The sequence below is a fragment of the Anas acuta genome, chromosome 18, assembly GCF_963932015.1.
Source record: "Anas acuta chromosome 18, bAnaAcu1.1, whole genome shotgun sequence".
Taxonomy (NCBI): Eukaryota; Metazoa; Chordata; class Aves; order Anseriformes; family Anatidae; genus Anas; species Anas acuta.
Window position 1 is genome coordinate 2,263,192 of NC_088996.1, and position 25,542 is coordinate 2,288,733.

A 25,542-nucleotide genomic window follows, 5' to 3' on the forward strand; every position below is an offset into this window, starting at 1 on the left:
ATCTCATTAAGAAAAATCTTACACCATAGTAGATGTTTGCATTTAATACCGCCTCTTTGCATTTTAACATTTTGTCTACGGGTTCAGAATACAGACCAATATTACTAATAATTAATATTACTAAATAATTAATAATTATTAAAATTACCAAATAATTAATAATTAATATTACTAATACTTAATAATTAATATTAGCAATCTTCTTTTCAAACTTAATGCAGTTTTATACCTTTTTCAGTGGACAGTCATATACACTACCAGCATAAGCAGGGTCTGACAACAGTGACACTTTTTTTTTTTCTTTTTTTTTTTTCAGGAGCAAAACACTTTTAGAGCAGAAAGTACAGGAAAATGGAGACATTTCTTAAATTTCCAGCAAAGTTCTGCCAAAAGAAAACCCAAGAAATGTCCCACATAATTAATTTAAATCGAAGAAATAAATTCCATGGCCCATTTAATAAACTTCTTTTATTTAACAAACTTCTTTTTCTTTCCTTTGGTATACCAATTCATTTCTAGTCTTAGCTCTTTGCCAATAGATGTCTGATTTTTTTAATTTTTTTGATGGTTATAAAGGTGCTACTTTTATATACTCTTTAATTGCAGGTTTGTAAAAATGTGAAATTAAAAACCCCTCATCCACATGAAAAACTAGGTACGTTTTTTTTCGTTGTTGTACACTTAACAGATGGATTTCAAAACACAAAATACCTGTATATAAAAAGGAAGATAGTGCACTTTAAGCTTATAACATTCCATTTTCAAATCCTCCGTCCAATAATCAGTAACACTGTTCTTCTGCAGCCTTCTCCTAAATACGCATGACCCTTCCATTGTAAAATAAACAAGACAGCAATATTTGACTCCTTGTCAAATATGCAGCAAGTGAAAGTCCAGTATGTTCTTGCCTTTTACCTATTTGAATATTGTCGTTCACAGTTGTTCAAAAATTGCTAATTTGTCAGTACATTTTGTAAGGCTAGATTTACAACAGCATTTTTGCAAAGGTGAGAATATACAGTATATACAGAAGACATTGACTCAGTCCTTGCAGTGGTGTATATTATCTATGGGAAATATAACAGCAGTTATAGTTCTATGACTGATTAGTGGAAGATGAAGCTTCTGCTTCTGTTGGTTTCTGACCTTCCTTAGGTGTTTCTGGCTTCATCTCTTTACCGATCTCCCTACTTTTACTCCGATCTTTCCGATCTTTTCCTCTTTCACGATCTCGATCTCTGTCTTGATCTTGCTCTTTTTCCCTGCTTCGATCCCAGTCTCGGTCTCTGTCACGATCTCTGTCTCTGCTTCTTGATCGTTCTCTGTCACGTTGGTTTCTGTCTCTGTTTTTATCCCATTCTTTGTGTCTCTCCCAGTCCCTGTCTCTGTTCCAGTTTCTGCCATGGTCTCTTTCCCAAGGTCTGCCATGTTCTCGATCCCTTCGTCTTTCCTCAAAGGGTCTGCTTTGTCGATTATCTGCTTGCTGAGGCTCTGGCTGATCTAAAACCTTGTCTTTACTTCCTCCTTCGTATCTCTCTCTCTGTCTCCCTTCAAATGTCTGGCCTCTAAATTCAAGATTTTTGCCTTCTCGGAAGTCAGATCCTGACCACTGTCCTTCTGACTCGGGCCCTTGCCCAGGAATACCAGAAAGAGGTGCAGACGGCCCAGCTTCCTCCCACATCTCCTTTCTGTGGCCTGGTGGATGACTGGGAAGGTCCAGGAGTGGTCTTGGGGTTGGCTTCATATTTTGTGGCGACTGTGGTCCATGCTGTGTAGAAAATAAGGAAGGAATGGGACCCTTTTGACTTCCAAATCTTCCAGGGGCAGATCCTCTTTGTCCATCGTTATTTGGAGAAACATGCTCTTCTGAGAACTGTGGCGCTGGGCCTCTAAAATTAGGTCCATGAGGTCCTCCGTGTGCATTGAGCATCAGTGGTGCTGGAGGTCCTCCTTTCTGCCCAGACAAAGAAAACAGACCTCCAGCTCGGTTCTCCTCAAAGTGCTGTGGGAGAGGTCCACCCTCACCCTGAACTGGTGGAGATTCAGTTTGTTCTACAAATTGATGAGGCTGAGGGTTTCTTTGTTCTTCGTATTGCACCGCAGAAAGACCCCTGTCTGGTTCAAAGAGACCAGGTCCCTTTTCCTGAGAAGTAAACATTGGATTTGCCTCGTTTGACCAGGATACTTTGTGCATATCTTGCAAAGACTGACTGTCATTAGATGTGGAGAAATTAGGCTGAAAAGACGTACTTGGAGGTGTCGGAAGCAGCACTTTACGTAAAGGCCTGAATGTAGAAGGTTCTGCAGAAACTGCTTGACTCACATTTTCCAAAGTAACTTGAACAGTATTTTCAAATTTGCTATTAGGTGCCTCTTTTTGGAGCACTGCAGGAGGCTTTTCACTGGAAACCCAGTTATCACCACCGTAACTAAGCTGAGTAGCAGGAATTAAAGTTTTATCTTCCTTACCAAGTGAAGTCTGCAAAGTGTTTGGAAAACTCGCTTGAGGGTCACAGCTCTGGTTTAAAACTTGTGCTTGCTGATTGGAAGATGAAGGTAAATCTACTTTTTGCGCAGCCTGTTGGTCCTGATGGAACAATTCAGTCTCTATTAGGGAAGATTTTGGTGGAGGTGACATTAAAGCATCAGACACCGAGAAGTGAGCCACTGAAACACCAACAGCTGCTCGCTGTTGTCTGAGGGCTTCTTCTTGCTCCTCAGTTTGTCGTTTCTGCTCTTCTAGTTGTTTGTTTAATTCTTCTAACATTTTTTGCAGTTCCACCAAGGATGAAGACGCAGATGAATCTGGCACATACGAGGCAGGTGTTTCCACGGAAGTGTTTTTAGTGTCTGTATACATTTTGTTAGGTAAATCATCAACCGTAACTTTTGCTTCCTCCAAGATAGTTTTGTCTTCCAGATCATAGGCCTCATCCTTTAGTTCTGCTGTGTTACTGGGCTTCTCCACACTATACAGTTTTTTGCTTTCACCGGTCTGCATTTCAAAAGCTTTCTCTGGATCATAATCTTCTTCGGTATCGTATGGCCTGTCATCCTCCTCATCTTCTATAGCTTTGTCTTTTGACATCTGTCCAAACTGTTGTGCAATGGGATCTAGCAAAGGAACAGCTGACACACCTCCATCCACAGCTGCTTTAGCTTCCTGATTTGAAGACTGGACAATTTCAGTCTCCTTAGCAAGAGGTTCAAAAGTCTTCTTTTTACCAAAAAGTGTCTGGAGGATGTACTCAAGAGGTGTGGTAGTTTTTGAGGATGAAGAATGCGTAGCAGTAGCACTTGTAGAAGCGGTAGCTGAAACTGGTGGTGGTACAGTACTTGTGGTTCCACTCTTAATCGAGGACGGTATTTTTAATACTGAAGGTGTAACTGATGAGGTTTCTGGAACGGGAAGTGGGGGTGGAGGTGGAGGAGATCCAGGTAGTGTTGTACTTACAGCTGAGTCTCCCGAATACAGTGTGTATTTCGGAGTTTTCTTTTCTTGTGAAGAAGCTACTGGCCCCTTAGAGTACAGCGATGTTTCTGTTTCCTCTTGCACCTGAATTCGGCTGCGCTTTTTCTCTATTTTGTCTGTATCCATGGTAGTAGCAAGACGCTTCCCTTTCTGACAGATAACCAATCCAAGAATTAAATTCGGACGTGAAGACTCAAGACCTGAAAGGAAACACAAAGATTGCATATGTAAAAAAACTACTATTTTTTATCTGTGTTCTCAATAGGAACTTATCATTTTATATAATGGCAGCTATGAGTCATAACAGTAACAGTTCTTCTAAATTTCATGCAGTGACATTATCCCATAAGCCTATGTGTCTATATTTAATTACTATTTATATAAATTTGTATACAGTAACTAAAAATGTTTTAATTCTTTCTCTGATATTTTTTAATATTGCAGTAACAGGTGAATCTTACTGAAAGATGTCCTTGTAAATGTCTCTGCTGTTCAAAAATTAAAGAAAGTTTTCCTATTTTTGTATTATTACTTTCTACTTATTATTGTCCACTTCCTCCCCCAATCAAATATTTCCTTTCTAAATACTTTGCAAATACCTTATATACACAGAGATACTGATAAGTGAGAAAACCTGGACAAGCAATCTAACTTTCTGTAGGGCTACGTTGGAATTGAAGAACTAGAAATAAAGAGAAAAAAACTAATGCTATTAAAACAAACAAACAGACAAACAACAACAACAAACACTTCACTTTCTGTTACAAAGAAAGCACGAGGCATTGTTAAACTTAATAATTACATTTCTGTTCTAATCTGTGCTAAAATACCGGACTGACATTTACACCATTCCATCAAGGTGACTTTTAACACTGTTGTAGAATTGAGTTTGATGCCACAGACCCTTCCCTAAGTAAGAAATGTGAGCAGAATTACTCCATTGTGAAAGCTTCAGGCTTGAATCCCTGGAGAAGCATTTCCAGAAATGACCAGAAAGTTTCCCATAAAGAGGAAAAATGCAAACAGCTGAAGGTCCGTTTCACATTATCGTATTCCTTCCTTGTACATTCACATTTCCCACAGGCACTCGTGGAAGACAAATACAACCAGAATAAAGAGCAGGGAATAAATCCTTTAACATACAGTCAGTGGCAAATGTAGAAAAAACATATAAAGAGAGGATTTTAACTTCTGGATTTAGTGACTTGAGATCCTCATTTGGGAGCCATATTAATATTTGCATCCAGCTAGGAATCAGGAATATAGAAACGAAACTAACAGCAAAGAGATTTACTGTGGTTATACGATGAGGACTCTAAAACCTACACTGTCCCTTATATTCATGACCCTTAAGTAAGAGTTTAAAAGAGGTGTAATATATGAATTGATGTATATCTTTAGTCTCTTACTAAACAAAACCAACTGCTCACTAAGGAACAACTTATAAATAACTAATTATTGCCACTGAAAACTTCTTGATACCAGCAAAAACCCAAACTTCCCATAGTTGCAGATAAATTTTATTTGCCATTACCAGTCATAAGTATGAACCTTTGCTGAAACAACTGAATTCAAAGTTTTAAGGGGGCTCCTAAATTTACTATCTTATGAGAAAATTACATCAGCTGTTTTTATTTGTATAGCTGAAATTATATTCACGTACGCTAAGAAAGAATTAAATGAGGTAAGCCTATTTCTTAAGTTCAATGTGAGGTTTCCTCAGCAAGAGGATTATAACCAGGTAAGTCAAGACGATGACTTCTTCAACACAGCTTCATTAAGCATAAATATTTCATTAAGCAGTAACCTGCCTAAATTCTGAAATTCTGTGTTCTGGTGACTGTGACTGGTAATAGTACAGCACGCCTGTTTTAGCCACATAATGGAGAGACCAGCAAAATCTGGTTACTCACTAGAAGGTCTTTGCAAAAAGACAGAAAAAATTGAGGCCAATGCAAAATCTACTTGAAGTTTCCTATCAGAAGCAGCTCTCATTTTAAGTATTTTGAAAAAAAATAACACTGAAATTTGATTGAATGCATTCTAGTTCCACAGCTGATTTCAGATTACTTCAAAGTTCAGTGTTTGAGTTTTACATAGTTCTGTGGTTGAGAGGATGTTGGCCATGTTGGTTTAAATAAACTTCTCTACTATTTCCTACTTGTACATTTAAAACCCAGTGCCAAGTTTTTTCCTCCAGATATAGTATTTCAGTATTTTGTGTTGCCAATTTTCACTTTCTTCCATGGTTAGAAATATATATATATATATACACACGAATTATAAATGCATCAAGAAAATGACCTAGCTATACTAACCAAAACTAAGACTTGCTTATAATTTAGTTTGCTTATAATTCTATACAGATTGCCCTTGTGAGAGGGCAGGGACGGCAAGATGTACAACGAAAGGAGGCAGGACAGGAACTAAACAAGTAATTATCTTTGGTGAATCTAAGATTATTTGGAAAGGATCACAAATCCTTGATTCACCCAGTTAAAAACTCCTTTCAACCCACTGCCTAAAAGCAATCCTAGAAATTCTGATCACTATAGTTTACTACCCCAGATGAAGTTACATTAATGCATAACATCAGGGCATAGCTCAAAAGACAGCTTACTTGGGAAGACTGTGTACACTCTGAAGAGACTCAATAGTTAGGTATGATTCACTCTGAGTGACTGCTTTACATTTTTTCTTTATCAGCATGTGAGTAATGACTCCACATTTGGTCAGCATCGACCCGTGCAGAGTATCTCTCAAATCTGTGTTCACCCTAAAACTCCTCGTAAGCATTCACTGTTCTTCTGTCATTAACATATTGGTTATCTGCTCTTCTGCAGAGACCTGTGATTTGTCCAACTAGTCACAACATGCATCTCAAACATTGACTAATTGAAACGAACAGGTTTCAAAAATCTATTGGACTGTGTATCTAAAATTAACAGCAAAAAGTTAAAAAAAAAACAGTTCTGAATCCCTGTAAGAGACAGAGATCATCGCTAATAAAAACAGAGTAAAACTTAAACACACGTTCAAGATAAATTCCAGATGAAAGTGTAGAGATGAAAGTGCTAAATAGTGTTGTGTGTATGTGAAACGAGACAAACAAATTCACATACAGTAAACTACCAGAAAAAAAAAAAAAAAAAAAACAATGCTGAACATCCCACCAACACATAATATCTGGTAATAAATATCTGAGGTGGTTGAAGTGAATAGATGTGAATATCCTTCCATGTTCCTCTATATTTATATCACCCATGACAAAGTTTTGTAGATCTTCTAGGCACTACAGCAGGTCAGAGGTCCTCAGTTGTGTTCCAAATCCAGTCCATCAGAAAACAGGAGAGATTCATAATCCGTATACACCTGATGGAGTTGGTTGATACAGCTGGAATATCTTCCAACTAGGACTTCTGGAGTGATGGGATTATTGTCCTCTCCCTCCTCCCGCCCCCAGTCATATTTATCAAAGTATCTTACACTGTCATGTTTTTTGAGTACTTGCTAAACACTATTTGAAGGTACACAAATTTAAGGAGATAATGACCACTTACCAAAAAATATCTTTATTGGGTATAAAAAACAGTAAATTCCATCAGATGTCAGTAACAAGTATGTATTACAAGTCTTTTACGCTGCGGTATTAATACATGCCTGCAAGTGTTTATACCTATGTTTCTTCTGGGCAATTACCTCCAGTTTTGAAAGAACTTTTCCTATTTACATTTTGTAAAAACCAGCCTGACATGCCTCATTTCTATGCTAACAAGTCTGTCTACTTTTGCCAGGCCTCCACTTTAAAAGCTTCATTTGAAATGAAATCTACAACAGAAACATAAAAGATAGTGTACAAGGACAGCCTATGTTTGCTCAAGAATGCAAGGAGGGGAAGATCATTTAAATGCTTCCCTAGAGCAGGTTAAAAGCACAGCGGAAGACTGCAGATGTAGCCAATTCAATGGCAAACTCATTCTTATATGTTACTGTCCAGAAAGGAATGTATTTCAGTTATTTGGGCTGGAAAATCTAGCCCACAGTTTAGGACTCTGTCTGCCTCCCTGTGCCAAGTGTTAACACTTACATGTTCTTGTTTTTTGGTTATGAAACAGGAATAATAGTTTTTGCCTACTTTTCAAGAACTGGGTAAATTAAAGACTACCAGGTGCTTACATTCAGCTTATAGAGACTACATGATGACTTAAGGTAGCAACAAGCCTGCCTTTTTAGCTGTAGCCTGAAAACAATGACGTAGACTGTGCACTGTTCAGGGATGGATAAGACAGGCTCAGAGTGTATGAGAAAAATCTTGTCCAAGAACACAAAGCAAGCGCCCTTTGCAATTTCATGCAGGAAAGAAGAGTATTTTCCTAGCATTACATTACTTGTTGGTGGTGGTTTTTTGTTATTGTTTTTTAAGTTGTATGCCATTAACATGTGAAAACCTGGCCAGGCAGAACACACCTCTGTTTATGAATATAAGCCCTGAGAATGCTTTATTGAGTTTAGTCCTAAACTTGTATTTGGGTAGCAGAGGACAGTCAGCTTGTCAGAAAGGTCAGCTCCTTACATGTTTTAATGTGTAATTATTTTGCAAACCATCCTTACAACAATGAAGTATTGCCTTCATTGTAACCTGTAGCTCTTAAGCTCCTCAACCTGTTACTCTATATGAAAAAAGGTACTTATTTGGAAACTAAGCATATGCACCGCCTCCATCCTCAGATGAAGATGACTTCAAATTTTGTAATATAAAGGTGTTTCACATCTGAACTCATTCTCATTTCTTCTGTTTCCATGTTCAATGCACAAAGATGGAGCAAATTCAAGCCATACATTACTGCTGATAACTCTAACTAAAAATAGAAGAGCGTAATATATATCAACCTATACCACCTACTGTCTGCCACCTACGCAAAAGGAATTTGCCTGCTCCCAGGCAAACCAATGTTCTGAAGTCAGTGATTTGTCTGGAACTTGATCCAGGTAGCACAGAATATTTCAGACCCCGTGTACATGCATATTGCATGCACAGCGTAATACATACCATGAGATAACAACAATGTAGTGAAACCATAAACGTTACCTTTGTCTTCAGAGATTTCTTGACTGCTCCGTGGGATAAGAGTCTCCTATGTGATTTAGGGGACAGCACATGGCTTGTAGGGACCTAAAACTTGGTGGATTTATGGGTTGTTGAAAGTAGGGTCGGTTGAATGTTCTGATAATGTTTGCTTGTTTGTCTCAATATAGTGGCTGTTCTATGTACTCCATTTTATGGGTAAACAAATCCTCCTAACAGCAGAGATTTATCTTGTTGGAAAGGCTATGTGAGTTTCAGACCATGTCACCTTGAGATGATTGACTTTGCAATTTTTTCCTATATGCACACTTTTAAAATGTTTTTATAAAATTATATATTTTTTAATTATGCTTACATTAAACATTCAAAACCAATTGGTCTCTGATTTACTCATTTTGTAATTTTACCTAGCAGTTAACCTCCCCTAAATTTTGTGCTTACCTGGTCCCTCAAAGGGCAAGAGGTTGGAAGGAATTGGGTCCTTAGAACTCAGTGGGATCAGGTAGAGATTCTTGACATGTCTGTTGTTATTAGTTACAACACCAAAACAACCACGTCTGATAAAATAGGAGTAGAGAGAGATATAGGAAACTTCTTCTTCTTCTGTGGCAGGATGGAAACGAATCAAACGAATCAAAAACAATTCCTGAAATACAAAATCAAAGTGGAAAAATTCAACCTGTAACACATCAGCAAATAAAATTGTTTTCCACTTTCATCCAATATAGGATGAAAGTCTGGAGCAGCTTTAAACCAAGATTTAAGAAAATACTGTCATTCAATTGGTAATATTAAACCAGAATCAATTTTGTCATTTTCAGAAATACCAACTATTTACGTATCTCACATCAAGCTACACCTCTTTAGGTTCAGAATATTCAAATAATTATGAAAGAAATGGAAAATTCTTAGATTATATTTGCATACTGTGCTTCATTTTTACTAAATCCATAAGGGTTTTAGTAGTAAAATTTATTACATACACTTACTAATAATTTCCTAGTCTTAAAATTGAATTTCTATCTTCAGTAACTGAATAAATAGATTGTTTATATTCAATCATTAAAAAACAATAGGTTGTATGAATGTTTAACTACTACACAGGGGAAAGACGATTGGCAGCTCAACAGGCAAACCTGTTTCTTCAATAAATCAAAAATTTCAATGGAATAAGTGGTAGCAGTAGTTTTCTAGGTATGATCGACATCAATATAAATTAGTAACAAGGAAATTCTATCAAAAGCTGCTGTATATTTCTTCCTGGTTTTCCAAAGGATTTTAAGTAAATACCTTACAAAGTGAAGATTTGAGTTTGCCAACATAATCCCAGACTGCCTTCGGTGAGATCTTCCCACCAATATGAATCGTGTCTGGTAAATCCTAAACAAGAAGCATTACATGGTCGTATAAGAAAAGGAAAGAGAGGCTACAGTTTTGAACCAGCACAGATTGCCCCATCCCAGTAGCTTAGGCGATAATACAGTACTATGTTTTACTGAACTTGCACATATACATTCCTAATTTCAGACAGGCTGTTTCCAAAATGCAAGGAGTTCATTATGGCATATTACTGGAAGGCTGGCAGTACACACAAAACAGAAAAAGCACTGCCTGACGAAGATAGCAGTGGAAGGTCAAATACTTTTGTATGCCTATCAGCCGATTCTATTTGTTAGCTTTGCTTTTACAGGGAACCTGTTATATGTAGTATAGCTTTTATCTACGCTTTCAATTTATCTGAAATTTTTGCACCCATATGAATTCTAGTTAGCTTCCTGTCATGATGACAGTGAAACCTGTTTTAGCAAAAACAACAAGAGAGCCACCAACCCTCCTAAGAAAAGACCTAAACTACATGCCTGAAACCCTCAATCACAACAAATACACTTCTTCAGAGAAGTTAAATAACTGCTCAGTTGTTTCATCACAAGCTGTCATACTACCTAATTAGTTGAATGTACACCCTCCCAAAATATAAAAGCAGTTGCATCAAAGTTAATCAAAGGATGATATTTTTAATAAATGGCCAAACTTTTCTAATAGATCACATCAGTGATCCATCCATCTGTTTGTGAGCAGAACAGGGCATCTCTTTCAAAACACATGCTGATGATGCTTCTCGTCAAAAACTGATCTTGAAATCAAGCTATTATTCTATGTTAGATACTAACATATATATAAACATATTAACAGACATGAGAATTCTTCACAAATACGTGAGGATTTCTTTTTAAAAGGCTTTCTCTCCTCCCCCCTGCCTCAGGCTACTGTTCCTATTACTAAAGGAGATTACTAAAGGGATGCAATTTTTTTTTTTTTTGTTACACGTCCAATATAACAACATACACAGTGACCCCAGCCTTTCTAACAACAGGAACTGCAATACATTCTAAACGCATAAACATGTCAGTGCTAACCTCACTAAGATAATCAAAGCACCCGGAGACAGGATATGCTTTAGTGATAAATTTGGCCACACTCTGCAGATTAATAAATCCTTTCCAAATGGTGTTGAGGCGAGAGAGGAAGAGAGAAGTATCGCTGCCTTGAGGTGAGCGTGGCTCAGCAACACTGCAAAACAAATCCAAAAGAGAAACGTTATAGAGCACAGTAAGAATGCTTCCTTCTTCTTCTTTTCTTCCCTCCTCTTATTGATCAATTACTTTATTTAAAAAAAGCAAGTAACAGAAGCCTTAGTAAATGCTTTGTTAATGTTTTCCACTTTCATCCAATATAGGATGAAAGTCTGGAGCAGCTTTAAACCAACCCTCACAAGCACTTAATATATTTGAATGCACATGCAGATTTAAAGTCAAATATCTTATAAGTTTTATTTATCTGTTAAAACACATTGAAGAATTTTTACTGTCAATATATAACGATGCTCAGAAAATTTTACCAACTAGAGAAGTTAAACAAGGAGATGACGAATTAAAAATTTAAAGTTCAGGTGATCGCATTTAAAGTTGAACATGCCTTTTGATTATTGGCAGTGGAGGGTAAGAAGCAAAGGGGGACAAACAAACTGACCATAGCGAGACCAGAGATTCAGTGGCTTAGCTTACTATTAAATATACACACCTGATATTGGGTGACTGATGAACAGCTAAGTATCTTGGATCTGGTGAGGACGATGGCTTTGTTAATACTGATTTGGGAACAGTCATAACTGGTTTTGACATTTCCTGCTCTGTCTCCCCTGTTAAAACTTCACCAGATGCAGTACCAGAACGCAGGGCTGCCGTCGTAGTACCAGAGGAGCCGCTCATTGGTGTTCTATGCTCTCGGCCAGAAACTGTTACAGTTGTGACAACTGCACCAGTGCGAGAGGCAGGAAAAGTCGAAGGTTCTTCAGATGAAGAATCTGTGTTGTTATGGCCTTGGGTTGTAGGAATGTAAGTTCTTTCTAAGCTTGACTGGGAAACTGCTTCTGCTGCAGGTGCAACTTTGGTTTCCTCTGTGTTTTCAGAGGCTGCCTCTTTAGCAGGCTCCGCTGCTGCTGATGGTGCAGAACTTTCATATTTTCTCTGAACTTCTGGTTTAGATTTTGACACTGCTTTTTTAGCAGAAGCCATTAATTTTATCTTCTTCGGTGGTAATTCATCTTCAGATGCTGAAATCTGACCTACAAAATTAATTTTAAAGTGTTTTTGATTACTGTTTAACAATGAAAAGGTCTGAAGAGAAAAACAAGTAAGCAAGCAATGCTCTTAATAATTCTTTTACTTCAGACAAAGTCAACACTGTAGATACCTGTACAGATTTTGCAGTTCAGGTCAAAAAGATGGGCTCGATGTTCATTTGTTGTATCCTTCAACATACTGCTAAAAACGTCTAGAGAAGGAGCACTATTTACATTTTGTACAGTTTGGGTTGACTTCTGCTGCTCCTGGAAATGAACAAACACAGAAAACATTCTGGTTGATTGCTAAATTCAATCATAAAAAAATACTTTTGAAACCGTTAATTCCAGTTCTTTAAAAAGATATTAAGGGCTGTGCAGAACTACTGCTCTGAGCAGCACTTACAAAAAGATGGAATTTTGAAATATCCTTCCCCTTTTATCATTTGTTTAAGAATATCATGTCAAACAGAGTTCTCAAATAGTATTTGTCCTCATTTCATTTCATGTAATTCCGAAGTAGATACTATCACATTAACTGCTTCCTGAGAATACAGAATTGTAATACTGATCACATTTTTGGGGGGGAAAACAATTGGCTAAGATTTTGCTGTAAACTGAGGCAAAGGTCTGAAAAACACGCATCATCTGATATTTTAGAAGCACATGTGATATATGCCCGATATTAGGTTGTTGCATTCCTTCAAACCAAAAGGAAAATGCTCATAGCACACCTACTAGGTGATATTCTTACAGTTCATTGAAACAACCTGCATTTCTGATACAAAATTTGAGGCCCTAGTTAGCATTTATCTCCCTTGGCACCTCCATGCTAAAGCAATAGCTAATACTTATATCAGAATCAGACACTGGGGGAGAATCTTCCATATTTACATCTGGCACTTGTTCCTGTTTTACAGCTGCTTTCTTGATCTCGTGTGATTTGTTTCTTGACTCTAACATCTGAGAGAAACAAAAACACTTTAGTAACAAGTCTGCATACTGATTTTATAATTTTATTTTGTATTTTCTTATCAGTTGGCTAGTGGAAGAGAAAAAGCTTACGTTATTCATATTTCATTAGGAAGAAAACAATATATTAATTATGGGTGGTAAGGGCTGGTGAAGTTACTGTTAGTTCATATCTAAGGACACACTGGAGAATCATATTGCTTACCGCTTTGGCTGGTTTCTCCTTCCATACAGACAGTTCTTTAGATAAAAGTTCTTCGGGTTTCATTCTCACTAGTTTTGACACTGAGATTTCTCCACGAAGAACACGATGAAAAAGTCCCTAAAAAAAAAAAAAAAAAACACACTTTGTTGCCATGCTGAATAACTTAAGCAACTAACATGATTTGCAGTGCTGGACTGTCAAAACCCTTTCAGGTTTCTTAATTCCCTATTAAAAATGCCAGTTAATCTTAAGAAAACTTAGCACGGTGCAGCAACCAGAAACTAATGATGAAATCATCATGAAGTATGAATTTTCCACATTACCATAAAATATACTATCAATTCTACTGAACAGGAATTTTGAGAGATGAACTGCCACTCCTGTTTCATATCTACAGTAGAATTTTTTTTAAAAAAATTACGTTGTCTAGTCACTATTCCCATCTGCACCAGCTTCTTTTTCCTTTAAAACATAAATTATCATGTACACAAGTGGTCTCCCATACAAACCACAGAACGTCACAGAAGAAAAACATTTATTTTTTTTCTAAGAATGCCATTCAATAAACAAATATTTCACTACAAAGGCCAATCTTAATAAATACACGCGATCCAACTGGACTTCCATTCCAACTGGATTATTTAATATTTGAATGGCTTTAAAACAATTTTTTAGAGCATAATTCATAAGTCTCTCTCTTGAAACTACATATTGATGTATTATTTAAAAAACAGAATATATTTCAGTACGTTTACTGTTTAAGTAAATTCCAAACCTGATTTTTTGGGTCCTCGAGACTGAACATGATCCTACGGTATTTACTCTTGTATCGGTTGTCCGTAACTTGAAACAAATTAAACATCTCCTTTTCAATATTGAGTGCTACTTTCCCTACTTCACTCTCTGTCATGACCAGATCATCACTATCATTGACTCTGTTAAAAACAAGAAAGGGTATGCGCATTTACGTTAGGCACAAATTCTTCAGGCAGCATTCATAAAAACTAAATTTTCAGAGGAAGGAGTTAACCACGCTTTTATTCACTCAGTGAGGACTTCCTTAAAACACATTTCAAAGCCAAAGTCTATCTCAGGACCTCAAAATGTCAACAATGGCAACCTTTTGCTACTGTCTACAGAAGACCACGGAAGACAGCCTTAACGAACTGAAGCCAGGTCAGTCCTTACAAATCCTCCTACTCATGACACTGCAATTAGTTTTTTGTTGTTGTTTTTTGTCATGAGCTACTGAGGGAGCTAAAACGCTTCAGTTTTAATCTTAGACCCTCCACTGCGAACAGCATTTCTATTTCAGAGACACTACCAGAGCACAGTGGCCTAAGTCTTGACAGCTGACAAGAGCTTTAATATTTGTGGGACAATGTTTCAGCTTTTTTTTTTTTTTTTTTTTTTAAAAATAGTAATACAGTTGCTAACTTTGGGAGAAGAAGGAACCTCTGCCTCAGCAAGCCCTTCCAACCTTTCACTGTGATATTCCCTACACTATGCTTCGTACAACCCCTACATCTCCAAACACCACCATTGCCAGATATCAGCTTCAGGTCACCTGCATTATAAACATCTCTATGCTGTGATTTAATTCTTCAACTGTAATTGTCTCTCACTACAAATGGGATAGTGACTTTTTTTTAAAGGCTTTTTCACATGCCCAATTATTTGGCATCAGATTTTTTATTTTTAATAAAGCTCTAATGCTAAAAATACTTGTAGTAATTTCTAGCACAAATTAAATCCCTTAGTATCACTTAGCAAGAAAGAAACAAAACTCTGCAGGCTAACCCTTTACTTCTAGTTGTAGTTTCCTATATAAAATAAGTGCTTTGAATTCCCACCCACCTCTTCCATAACATTTCTTTTAGGGACTGACGAATATTTTGTCGAATCTGCGAGTTGGGCTGCGACTGGATAGGGCTAGCTTGTGTTTTTGCTTGACTACTTCCAGATGCAGTAGAAACGGAAGACAGCGAAGGCCTTTTGAGTCCTCCAGCCAAACTGGATGCAGCTAGTTTTTTGGAAACTGGCGAGTCATGAGAAGAAGCTGCTTGTTTTGAAGGAACGCCACCTGTTGAAGGCCACGGTTTCTTGGGAATTTCACCCTTGAAACTCCCAGCAGGTTTAAGCGTCTGCTTCATTAGTGATGTGCTAGACGTGGAAGGGGACTTCTTTGGAGAAAAACTTTTAGTGAGGGAAGATGCATGTTTCTCCACCATAGATGCTGAAGCAATAGCTTTCTTTGATGCCCCTATAAACTCTGTCGCTTTATCTTTCTTTCTCTTCTCTTCCTTTTTAGCTGTTAAAACAAAGAAGAAAATGCAGTATTAAATGCTTAACATTATAACTTCCTGTTTATGAAGACCAGCTGTCAACCTATAAGGAAGTCTGTGAAATACCTCTGGAGAACTACCAAGTATATAATTTAAGCCATTCATTTTTAAAGCCTTTTTAAAGCCTTTTTAAAAAATGTGTAAAAGTTGACTTTTTTAAGAAGAAGTTTGCCTTTGATCCTGCAGAGAGCACTTCTCAGAGACTGTCCGAAGAGATTAAAAGAGTTGCATTTTGGTTGTAAAGGTTGAAAATCTCAGTCACAAGCTATGCAAGAAAATTAAAAAAAGAAAAAAAAGACACCACCTTCAAAGATTCCTGAGTTGGACTTCATGATTAAGCTTCAAAACAAACAAACAAACAAACAAACAAACAAACAAACATTTTCACAAAGTCTTTAAAAAAAAAAAAAAAAAGCAACACAACCCATATCTCACATTTAAGCAGAAATCCTCGCTCTAAACTTTCTACTTTAAGGAACAAGCAAAGAGAGTCAAGTTAAACAACAAATCAATTGCTTAAAATTTTAAATATACGTTCAAGCCATTTGGTTGCTAGTATGAGTATCACACTGTCGCTATAAACTATCAGATCTTCTCATTTACTTTCCAGTTAAACTCTAGATTTAATACTATAATATTTAATAATTAAATATTAAAACCATTGCTCAAACTGCGGCTATTTAATTCCCACCAACTATTCCATTCACAATATCCAAAACTGACATTTAATGTTTTTTCTAACATCAATATATTGACAATACACATAATGCACAAGAAAATTTACAAATTACAAGCGAAGACTCCATATACTGAAGTTATAATTGCACAGGACTTTAAAAACAAGCATTTCTGTAGGTTGCATTTCACCTGTCCACATTTTGGCACTGACGGGAACAATTCAGCAAAACGTAACAAGCCAAAACACACTCTCCATCCAGCAAACGTGATGTGCTCCACTTCAGTTTGCCAGAAGTATCGTTTACAGGACATCAGAGTTACCGTGGGCAGAGTTACCGTGACACATTCGTTGTGACAGCACAAAGGTTCCGAGGGAAACCAAGAAACAACTCCTGAGATGAAGTTGTTCTGATTAGAAAAGCTAAAGTTACTTCCCCAAAAGTCTTTTTTCTCCTCATAAATCTGCATTTGACTACTGACCAGTTTGTGATTTCTTAATTTTTTCATTATTATCTGATGTTTTTAGCTAGCAAGGTTTTGTAATCAGAATTAGTCCCACAGCCCCATCTGCAGAGAGCTATGTGCTTCCCGGGAAGGATGCAGAAATTGGTTAATTTCACCACAAACCAAATGGACCCTTTTGGTCTTCCATACCTGCTACAGTGAGAGCAGACATTATCAGGAAGGGTCTAACAACCGATTTTTCTCAGACTTGAGGGGGACAAAGGTAGGGAGCACCCTTCTGAAGCCCAGTTCGCGAAATCCTATAACAGCATACTGTTTGAATAGAAATACACCTCAGAAAGGGGAAGATTTGGATTACCTAAGAAACAATGTCACTACTCATTTCTGAGTGAAACAGCCTTCCCACCTTTGCCGGTCGTTAAATTCTGTTAGACGCTGAGCGTTTGTAGTAGGCACCTCCAGCAGAACGCAAGCTTGTAATGAGCTGCACTACACTGCCTCTTACTGCCAGCATGTTTCACCACCAATACACAAGCTGGTGGTTAAGATGAACCATAAAACCGATGCTGTACCTGAATTTTCATAAGGCTAGGCAGAGAAGCAGGTGCTAAACGTTGCCTGGAATACAAAGTGAAGAGGAGGATGCAGAAGCACTAGCTATGTGGATCCACTGTGAGTGGATGCCTTGCTAAAGGTTTCTGAGTGAAAGTTATCTGAAGTGTAAGATGAAACACACTACATTAAATCATTCCAAAGAGCGTGAAGATCTTACTAGAGATTAAACTTCTTGTTCACCCACTGTTCCCGTACTTTTCCCTAGGGACTGGTCTCAAGTACTGACAAACTGAACACAAACCCAGGGGGATGTTGAGCTGGACTCACACGGACTTCTCTTCTGTTTCTATTATCTCCCAAAGCCTACCCCACTAACCTTACACTATCCGTCAGGAGGCATTGAGCTATCCCAGGAAGGAGAACAGGGATCAGAAACTATCAGTGGCATTTTCAGTTTGGTCTAATGAGGCACCTGGAACTTAATACACTGAGGTAAAAAGCTGAACTACTTTGAATGAACAGTCTTGAAAAGCTAGAAGATGAATATCCAAAATATGTGTACAATAAGGTTGTGAGAATTTCTCTACTTCTGGTTCCTGCTTTATCTTCTGCCCAGACTTGTCTCTTCAGGCCGGTGGGACAGCGCACCTCTGTCTCACTACGGAGCGGCAGGACAGCACAGCTCAGGGTTCAAAATGACCACAGTACAATTCGGTCCTCGGTGCTATGATTTTAGTTCTTTTGGGTTGCAGCAGAAGTACATGAAATTCTAAGCTTACATTCCATACTTACAGTTTTATCATCTGTTCAAATTAATTAACAAGCACGCTGATAGAACTAAGAACAGCAGTTAAGATATTGTGTATATAAAAAATATATCCGTGCCCCAAACCTTCCTGTGTTCCAACGGCTATATCATGGTAAAACTATATACATGTAAAATAAATAAATAAATGGCACTAGCACAAAGGTAGATTGAAGTTCCCAGGGTTGATAGGCAGCAGCATCAGTATGGGTTCAAGAAGAAAGATGCACAAGCATCCTTTATTCTGCCAGTTCACGTCATGGCTATTTTGAAATGTTTCTACAGTAGAGCACATAACTCAATGCTTCTTTAGCCAACAGAAAATGAGCAGATATTTCAGCCTCATGGAAGTCTAACAGTCTCACAAGGAATCAAGTGTCTGGGAAGTCGCAGCTTCAGGATGGAGAGGGCTATGGAGAGTTTGGAGAACCCTGAAACGCCCATGGGATTCACCTTCCAACCTCTGTACAATCTCTTTTCTTGAGTAGGACATTCAGAAGAAATTTCTGACACTGGGGGAGCTGCATTGTTCTCCCTCCAGAGCCTGACAGTTCCCTGAGGCTAGATTTAGGGAGAAATTAAGGAAGGTGGTTTCCCTCTACTCCCCTCCAGAGCTATGCCTAGAAGCAGACTGACAATTCATCTGTAGCCTTGCCTCACAGATGTGTTTGCTTCAGTGAACTCTGTAAAAAAAAAAAAAAAAAAAAAAAAAAATAATAATAATAATGCATTCAGTTCCCTGTAACTAGTGTCTTTTAATTTCTCATGAATAATTATTAGTCTATAACTCCAATCAGTTCTTAAGATCCTGCACCTCATCAGGAAGTTAATTACACTTAGTTAGCAATCGCAACAAAAGACGTGCTTCTTGTTGACTGCACCAAAACCTCATTTCTTTTCCTGACAGGGCTTGTCTTATCTCACTGGGAAGCATCTTGGCTATCGTTTATTTACAAGGCTGTCTTTATTTCAAAGAAATATTGAAGTGACATGACAGGAAGAAATCTGAGGAAATTATGAGAGAAGACTCATTGATGGTAAAAAACAAGCTGAGATTTCCAGTAATAAGTGTCAACTCCAGCAATGAGACGTCAAATCAGCTTACTACAGTGCATGAAAGACCTAATTCTCATCCTGCTTGTCTCCCTATCTTCCTCAGATACTCAATGACTGGTTATGGAATTACTTTTTCATTTCCAATTTGCATAGAAGACTGGAAAGCATGTGAATCCTCTCACTGCAATTTTCTCCCAGCTTTACTACACCAGCTCCTGAGTTTGTACACCTCATCTCTCCTGGCTAACATTCCTCTCTGAGCACCAGCAGCATAGAATCAGAGAATGGTTTGGGAGGGTTGGAAGGGACCTTAAAGACCATCTGGTTCCAGCCTAGGTTGCTCCAAAGCCTATCCAGCCTGGCCTAGGGCACTGCCAGGGATGGGCCACCCACAGCTCCTCTGGGCAGCCTGCAGCAGGGCCTCACCGCCCTCTGAGTAAAGAATTTCTTCCAAATACCTAATCTGAATCTCCCCTTTTTTAGCTTACAGACATTACCCGCTGTCCTAGCCCCACCCCCCTGACACAGAGTCCCTCCCCAGCACTCCTGCAGCCCCCGTCAGGCATGGGCAGGCCACTGTGAGGTGACCCCCGGAGCCTTCTCTTCTCCAGGCCAAACAGCCCCGGCTCCCTCAGCCTGTCCCCACAGGAGAGGTGCTCCAGCCTCTGAGCACCCTCGTGGCCTCCTCTGGACTCCTTCTCACAGCTCCACGTCCTTCTTGTGCTGGGGGCCTGGAGCTGAGCGCAGGGCCCCAGGTGGGGCGTGACGAGAGCACAGCAGAGGGGGACAATCCCCTCCTCGCCCTGCTGCCACGCTGCTGGGGGGCAGCCCAGGGTGCAGTTGGCTTTCCGGGCTGCAAGCACGCATTGCTGGCTCATGTGGAGCTTCTCATCCACCAACACCCCCAGGTCCCTCTCCTCAGGGCTGCTCTCAGCCCATTCCCTGCCCAGCCTGGATTTGTGCTTGGGATTGCCCCAGCCCAATGCAGCACCTTGCCCTTGGCCTTGCTGAACCTCATGAGGGCTGCACGGACCCACCTCCCAGCCTGCCCAGGCCCCTCATGACGGCAGCCCTTCCCTCCAGCACATCAACTGCACCACGCAGCTCAGTGGCATCAGCAGACTTGTTGAGGGTGCACTCAGTTCCCCTGTCCATGTCCCTGACAAAGATATTAAACAGTGCCGGTCCCAGTGCTGACCCCTGAGGAACACCACTTTGTGTGAGTTTCTCCAGGCTCCTTTTCAAAGTTCTGGAAGAACAGGCTCTCTTTTTGACCTGAATGTGTGCGTATGTCTCCATGGACTGGGAAGAAAGCCTTGGCAATCAGCTCCTTTGTGGACATCTGTATAAACAGGTAAGGTTGAAAATGTGCTACAGGTCTCTGCTTTCTGTTTGGAACCATTCCTCCTAAGGAGGTGTATTGGGTGTGTAGTTACCAAGTTAACGTAGCATTTTTTTGCTCTTAAACAAAGGAGTCAGTTATTTTTAGTGCAATCTTTATCTCATTTATTCTTGCAGTTTCTGTAATTGTGTTTTTTGTTTGTTTGTTTGTTTTTGTTTTTTGACTCATAATTTTACTAATTCTGATCATTCTCTTATTTTTATTTTTGTTACGGTGCCAGTGTTGCTGGTACCAGAACAAAAGGTGCTCTGTCTTGGACTTGATGATCCTCATGGGTCCCTTCCCACTCGGGTTATTCTATGATTCTATGATTCATCTGCCCATGATGCTATGAGGAGTCTTAAAAGTCCTAGGGGAAAATCATACAAACTCTTCCTTGATGCTTCTGAGCATCTCAGCCCTCACAAGTTGCTTAAAGATGCATTGTCACAGGGAAAGGGCATCTGTGAAATCTGTGAAATTCTTCTTTCCTTTAGATCAGTATTTTGAGACCTGTTATACTTATTATGGAGTCCAAATTGAATTGGCTATAAAGCCATCCAACCTCCCCTGGGGCAATCGTCTGAATAGGGAAGTTTCAATCGGCTGAAATTACCTGTCTGTGTTTCTGATTTTAGCAGCAGCTGAAAAGGATAGCATTCTTATTTCTGAAGACTTTATGGATCATCTTCTCCAGGAAGGAGATCTATGGCAGATTTCCATGCAGAGTTATAGTGCTCTTTAGTCTGCACAAGGTCCATCGTACCCCTTTGTATAAACTGGTCATGGAAGCTGGTGTTCAACTAATGGAGCAAAAGGTTAAAGGAGGGAAATCTGAATAGTAAACTAGAAGATTTCATAATTTTCCTTACATAGAGAATAGGTGCATAATATACCAATAACTTTAAATGATTGCATCTGAAAATCAGTAATGAGCAGCCATCCTGAGGAGCAATCCTGGCCCAGCACAGTCACCTGGAACTGGAAATGCCTCAGGAGGGACCTGCTGGGCTTGGCTGCAGGACCAGGAGCCAGGAAGTCATGCCCTCCTCTAGCTTTGTTGATGCCCTTCAGGATGGGATGCCTTTGGGGACACTGTTCACAGAGTTCATGTCTCTGCTTCTCTGCTCAGTCTCTGCTGTGGTGGGAAAAGCAGAGTAGAGCTCCCTGAGACCCATATTTCACCTGCAATCAAACTCTTGGCATGGCTCATGACCTCCAAAATACCTTGGCTGGTTTAGGAAGAAGGGTTGGCTCAAGCCCCACATCTGGTTTGCCTTACTCTTCCTAACAGGTCTATGCTTGATCTCAGCCTCTTCCCTGCTCCTCTTCACACCCAGAAGGGCACAGATCACAAGTGAACACCTCCAGGGGTCTTCTTCATTAGAGCTTTTGCAGCCCCACCTCCATTCCTGCCTACCACAGGGGGTTTACCCGAGTGTCTGTATGGCTCTGCTGCCAAACCCAGGAGTTCTTCACAGTACTTCTAGCATCTTTCTGTTTGTTTATAAAAATCCTTAATGTCTTTCACATTCATTAGCAGTTTGCCATCTGCTGTCTTAATAAAGTAATAAATGAGTGCCGTGGTGAGTTTCTTGACAAGACTGAAAGCTTCATTTGCATATGCATTTTCATCCATCTTTTCTAATTCTGCTCACTTTCATCTGCAATGTGTTCTGACTCTATGTTGCTATACACTCCCTCCTAACTACCGTTGTTACACTGAGACAGGTGCTAAAAAAAATAAAATAAAATAAAATAAAATAAAATAAAATAAAATAAAATAAAATAAAATAAAATAAAATAAAATAAAATAAAATAAAATAAAATAAAATAAAATAAAAACCTTTGTGAGATTCCAGGTCTATCTGTTCTCAGTGGAGCTGCCTACAGCAAGAGGAGCGACCTTCACACCACGTCAGCATGGACCCAGACCCTGTATGCCAAGCCCTGCTGCTTAGCCAGAGTAGGCATTTCTTGGGTTCTTAAGACAACAAAGCAGGGCAGTATCAGGGGGCTTGTTCCCTCAGTCCCTTGGTACTGCAATATTTAGATCAGATATTTAATATATATATATATATCCATTTTAACAGCTGTTCTTTTCTTGGTATGGCATTATGCAGCAGGGGAGAATGATCCCATTCCATGGCAGTACCTGAAGGAGTTAAAGACACCAGCAGAGAGTGCAAGATTGTTTCCCTTCTGGCTTTCTTTCAGCTTATCAATTATTTCTCTATTGCAAGAACAGCAGTGGATAATGATGGGCTAGAGTATTTTGGCATTCATCACCAGGCTTCTCAAACCCTTTGAGGCAGAAATTAGTTTGGGGGGCAGGTTTAGCATCAGGTATATTTGGGAAAGGTGACAATCAACCACAGGTTCCAGTTCTGTAGTTAATGATGCCCCAGAAACACGGGGTGAAGGAAGACTTGCCCAGTGGCATGACCCCGGTCACCCCTTCCCTTAAGTCCTGCTTCAGAACAGACCCCCACAACCTGGGAAGCAAACTGCATGACTCATAGGCTAAAAGATGAAATAAGGGACTTGGCTGCAGATACCGTGTGTGATAGCCATTTTCTACTTTTTAAGAGAAAAGCTGCCAAAGACTGGACAAGCTCAGGTAGGGGGTGAATGGTAGAATGTGAGACAGACAGCTGGGTGATTTTGGGTCTCTTTTTATTTTCCCTGTGACAAATAGTTGATGTTCTCAAAAAATGCCATTTCAGAACTTTTTGTGAATAAGTAAATAGTTTCAGCTGGGAAAAAAAAAAAAAAAAAAAAAAAAAAAAAGCAGAAAGAAAGCGAGAGAGAAGAAACAACCCCAGTTAAAGGCAAATACTTTCATTTCAATATTTTCCAGTCTCACAACTTTGTTTTGAAATCTGGCTATAAATTATCGTTGTAGGAATGAAGGAAAACCAGCAAGGTCAATTGGAATGAGTTGTTTTTACTGTGTATTTCTTTTTTCTGCTGTTGCCGTTCATCCTTTGAATTCCATGAAGAAAATGGGAAGTTATTTACATCCCTTTTGTAAATCCCCTACATCGCTACCAGAGGTAATGCTCATCTTGGTGACCAGTCCAAAATGTTTGCTTGGAAGATCTTCATGGTCCGGGTGAAGACAACAGCCCTTTCCTTTGGAGGGATGTAAAGGACGCTAGTGCAGCACTGCAGGTCACCGGCCTGCCTGTGTCCTTCCTCTCACTCACCTGCCTTGCCCACTGCTACGCTGGTGGGGGGGCTCTGCATTTTGTATATCTAGGGCAGGCTGAGGAATCAGGCTTGCACCTCCGTCATTGTAAGCCCACCCTCCCCAGATGGCCACCTGCCCCAGCCACTATTACTGCCCCTCAGGGCAATGCTGCTGCAGTCACCCACCCTGCCCCAGCTCTGGGATGAAGAGAGGCTGGACTTAGGTGAACATCTCCAGTTCTGCAGCAAAGCATTCCTGCATGAGTGAGGAGCAACTCATGCTCAGTGCATTCAGCACTGGTACCTCTCCTTGAAGACAGGTGGGTGCAATTTAGCCCTGCCTTTTGTAGGCAACAGCTAATGCCCTTTTCCAAAATTCAGTTACTTGAACTGTGCTGGGAGGTGGCAGCCAGCTCTGCACCCCTCCATTACTCAAGCCACTTTTAACCTAATGACAACTCTACTAACAGCCAAAATCAATACAGTCTTGGGGTCTCAATCTAATCACAGTTATAAAGCCAAAGAACAATCAGGGCTGTATGAGTTTCAGTGTGGGGTCATCTTGCAGTTTGAGTTAACCCTAAAGGTTCACCAATTCTTTTTTTTTTTTTTTTTTTAATCTGCAGAAGCACACCTTCTATGGGCCAGACAGGCAGCATGGCCTAGCCCCTTTGAAACAAACGTTAATTTGTCTGGGGACAAACAGAAAAGACTCACCAAAGAAGCTCTTGAATATTTCTCTATTTGTGGATGAAGATTGGGAACAATTAAACATGAGAAAAAAAGAAGAAAAAAAAAAAAGTTGGCTTTGTCCCTGTGCAGGGACCAGATACTAGATTTGTCTGGGAAACAGCCTCCAACGGGTATGAGTTAAGAGAGCATCAAGGCGAGGAATGAGTATGCTAACGTAGGCACAGGGCTGGTGGAGACAGGCAGTCTCACTGGTGAATGTCTTCAGAGGTTTTGTGCATTTTTGCTGTCATACACACTTCTGTTCAGCTGTTTTCCTTTCCACCTCAGAAACTACAGAAAGTTTACTATGAAAAAATCTTTTTATTTTATTTGAAGTGTGAGGCATTGAGGCTAAAATTAAAACATGTATCTGTTAGAGAAAAGCAGTTTTATTCAGAGAGGAATATTCTTGAAAGAAAAATAAATACTTAAGGGTTTTCCAGTCACTTATCCTAAGATACTGAAGTTAATCCATGCCCAGTGCTGGGCTCTGCAGGTTCTTGGGTTCTCATCTCAAGCCACTGACAATTCGGTCCCTTTTGGGGAGCTTTCTAGAGGGACTAGGAATGTCATCTCATTTTACCATGTATATGTGCAGGACAACTTTCAGGTCAGCATTACGGGAGTAGGGAGGGGAGCAGTAATATGAAGAGAGAGGAGGGAAAGAGTTTGGTTCTCCCGCCTGGTTTCCCCAGAAAAAAGAGGTTGATGCTGCTAGACTTGTGCCTTCATCATGCCCATGAATCCCTTGTTCCCAAACACCTTGGTACGCGCTGAGCTGATTCAACCACAGCTGGCAGTGGGGTGACATTGCAGGGAGGGCTCAGGTCTGTTCAGAAGAAACAGAACAGCCAGGGAGTGAAAGTCCTTGTTTCACCTTCTAAAGGATCAAATATTTGGGAATTTCCCTGAGACAGGGCAGACTTGCCCCAGATTTTCTTACAGGGGTGGGTCAGATTGTACCAGGTCCCACTGC

The 25,542-nt window shown here is 39.6% G+C and overlaps 1 protein-coding gene across 1 annotated transcript; it reads right to left on the reverse strand.

The window, feature by feature from the left end:
• Positions 1-885: 885 nt before the first annotated feature.
• On the reverse strand, positions 886-20,416 carry LOC137841947 (death-inducer obliterator 1-like). Its single transcript, XM_068655450.1, has 11 exons — positions 20,299-20,416; positions 15,215-15,668; positions 14,133-14,292; positions 13,358-13,474; positions 13,006-13,143; positions 12,312-12,444; positions 11,640-12,183; positions 10,976-11,129; positions 9,849-9,938; positions 9,000-9,204; positions 886-3,672 (listed from the first exon to the last, which is right to left on the reverse strand). Exons 1-11 carry the CDS (start codon positions 20,414-20,416, stop codon positions 1,097-1,099), a joined length of 4,689 nt encoding a protein of 1,562 aa, XP_068511551.1. The 3' UTR covers positions 886-1,096.
• Positions 20,417-25,542: the final 5,126 nt, after the last annotated feature.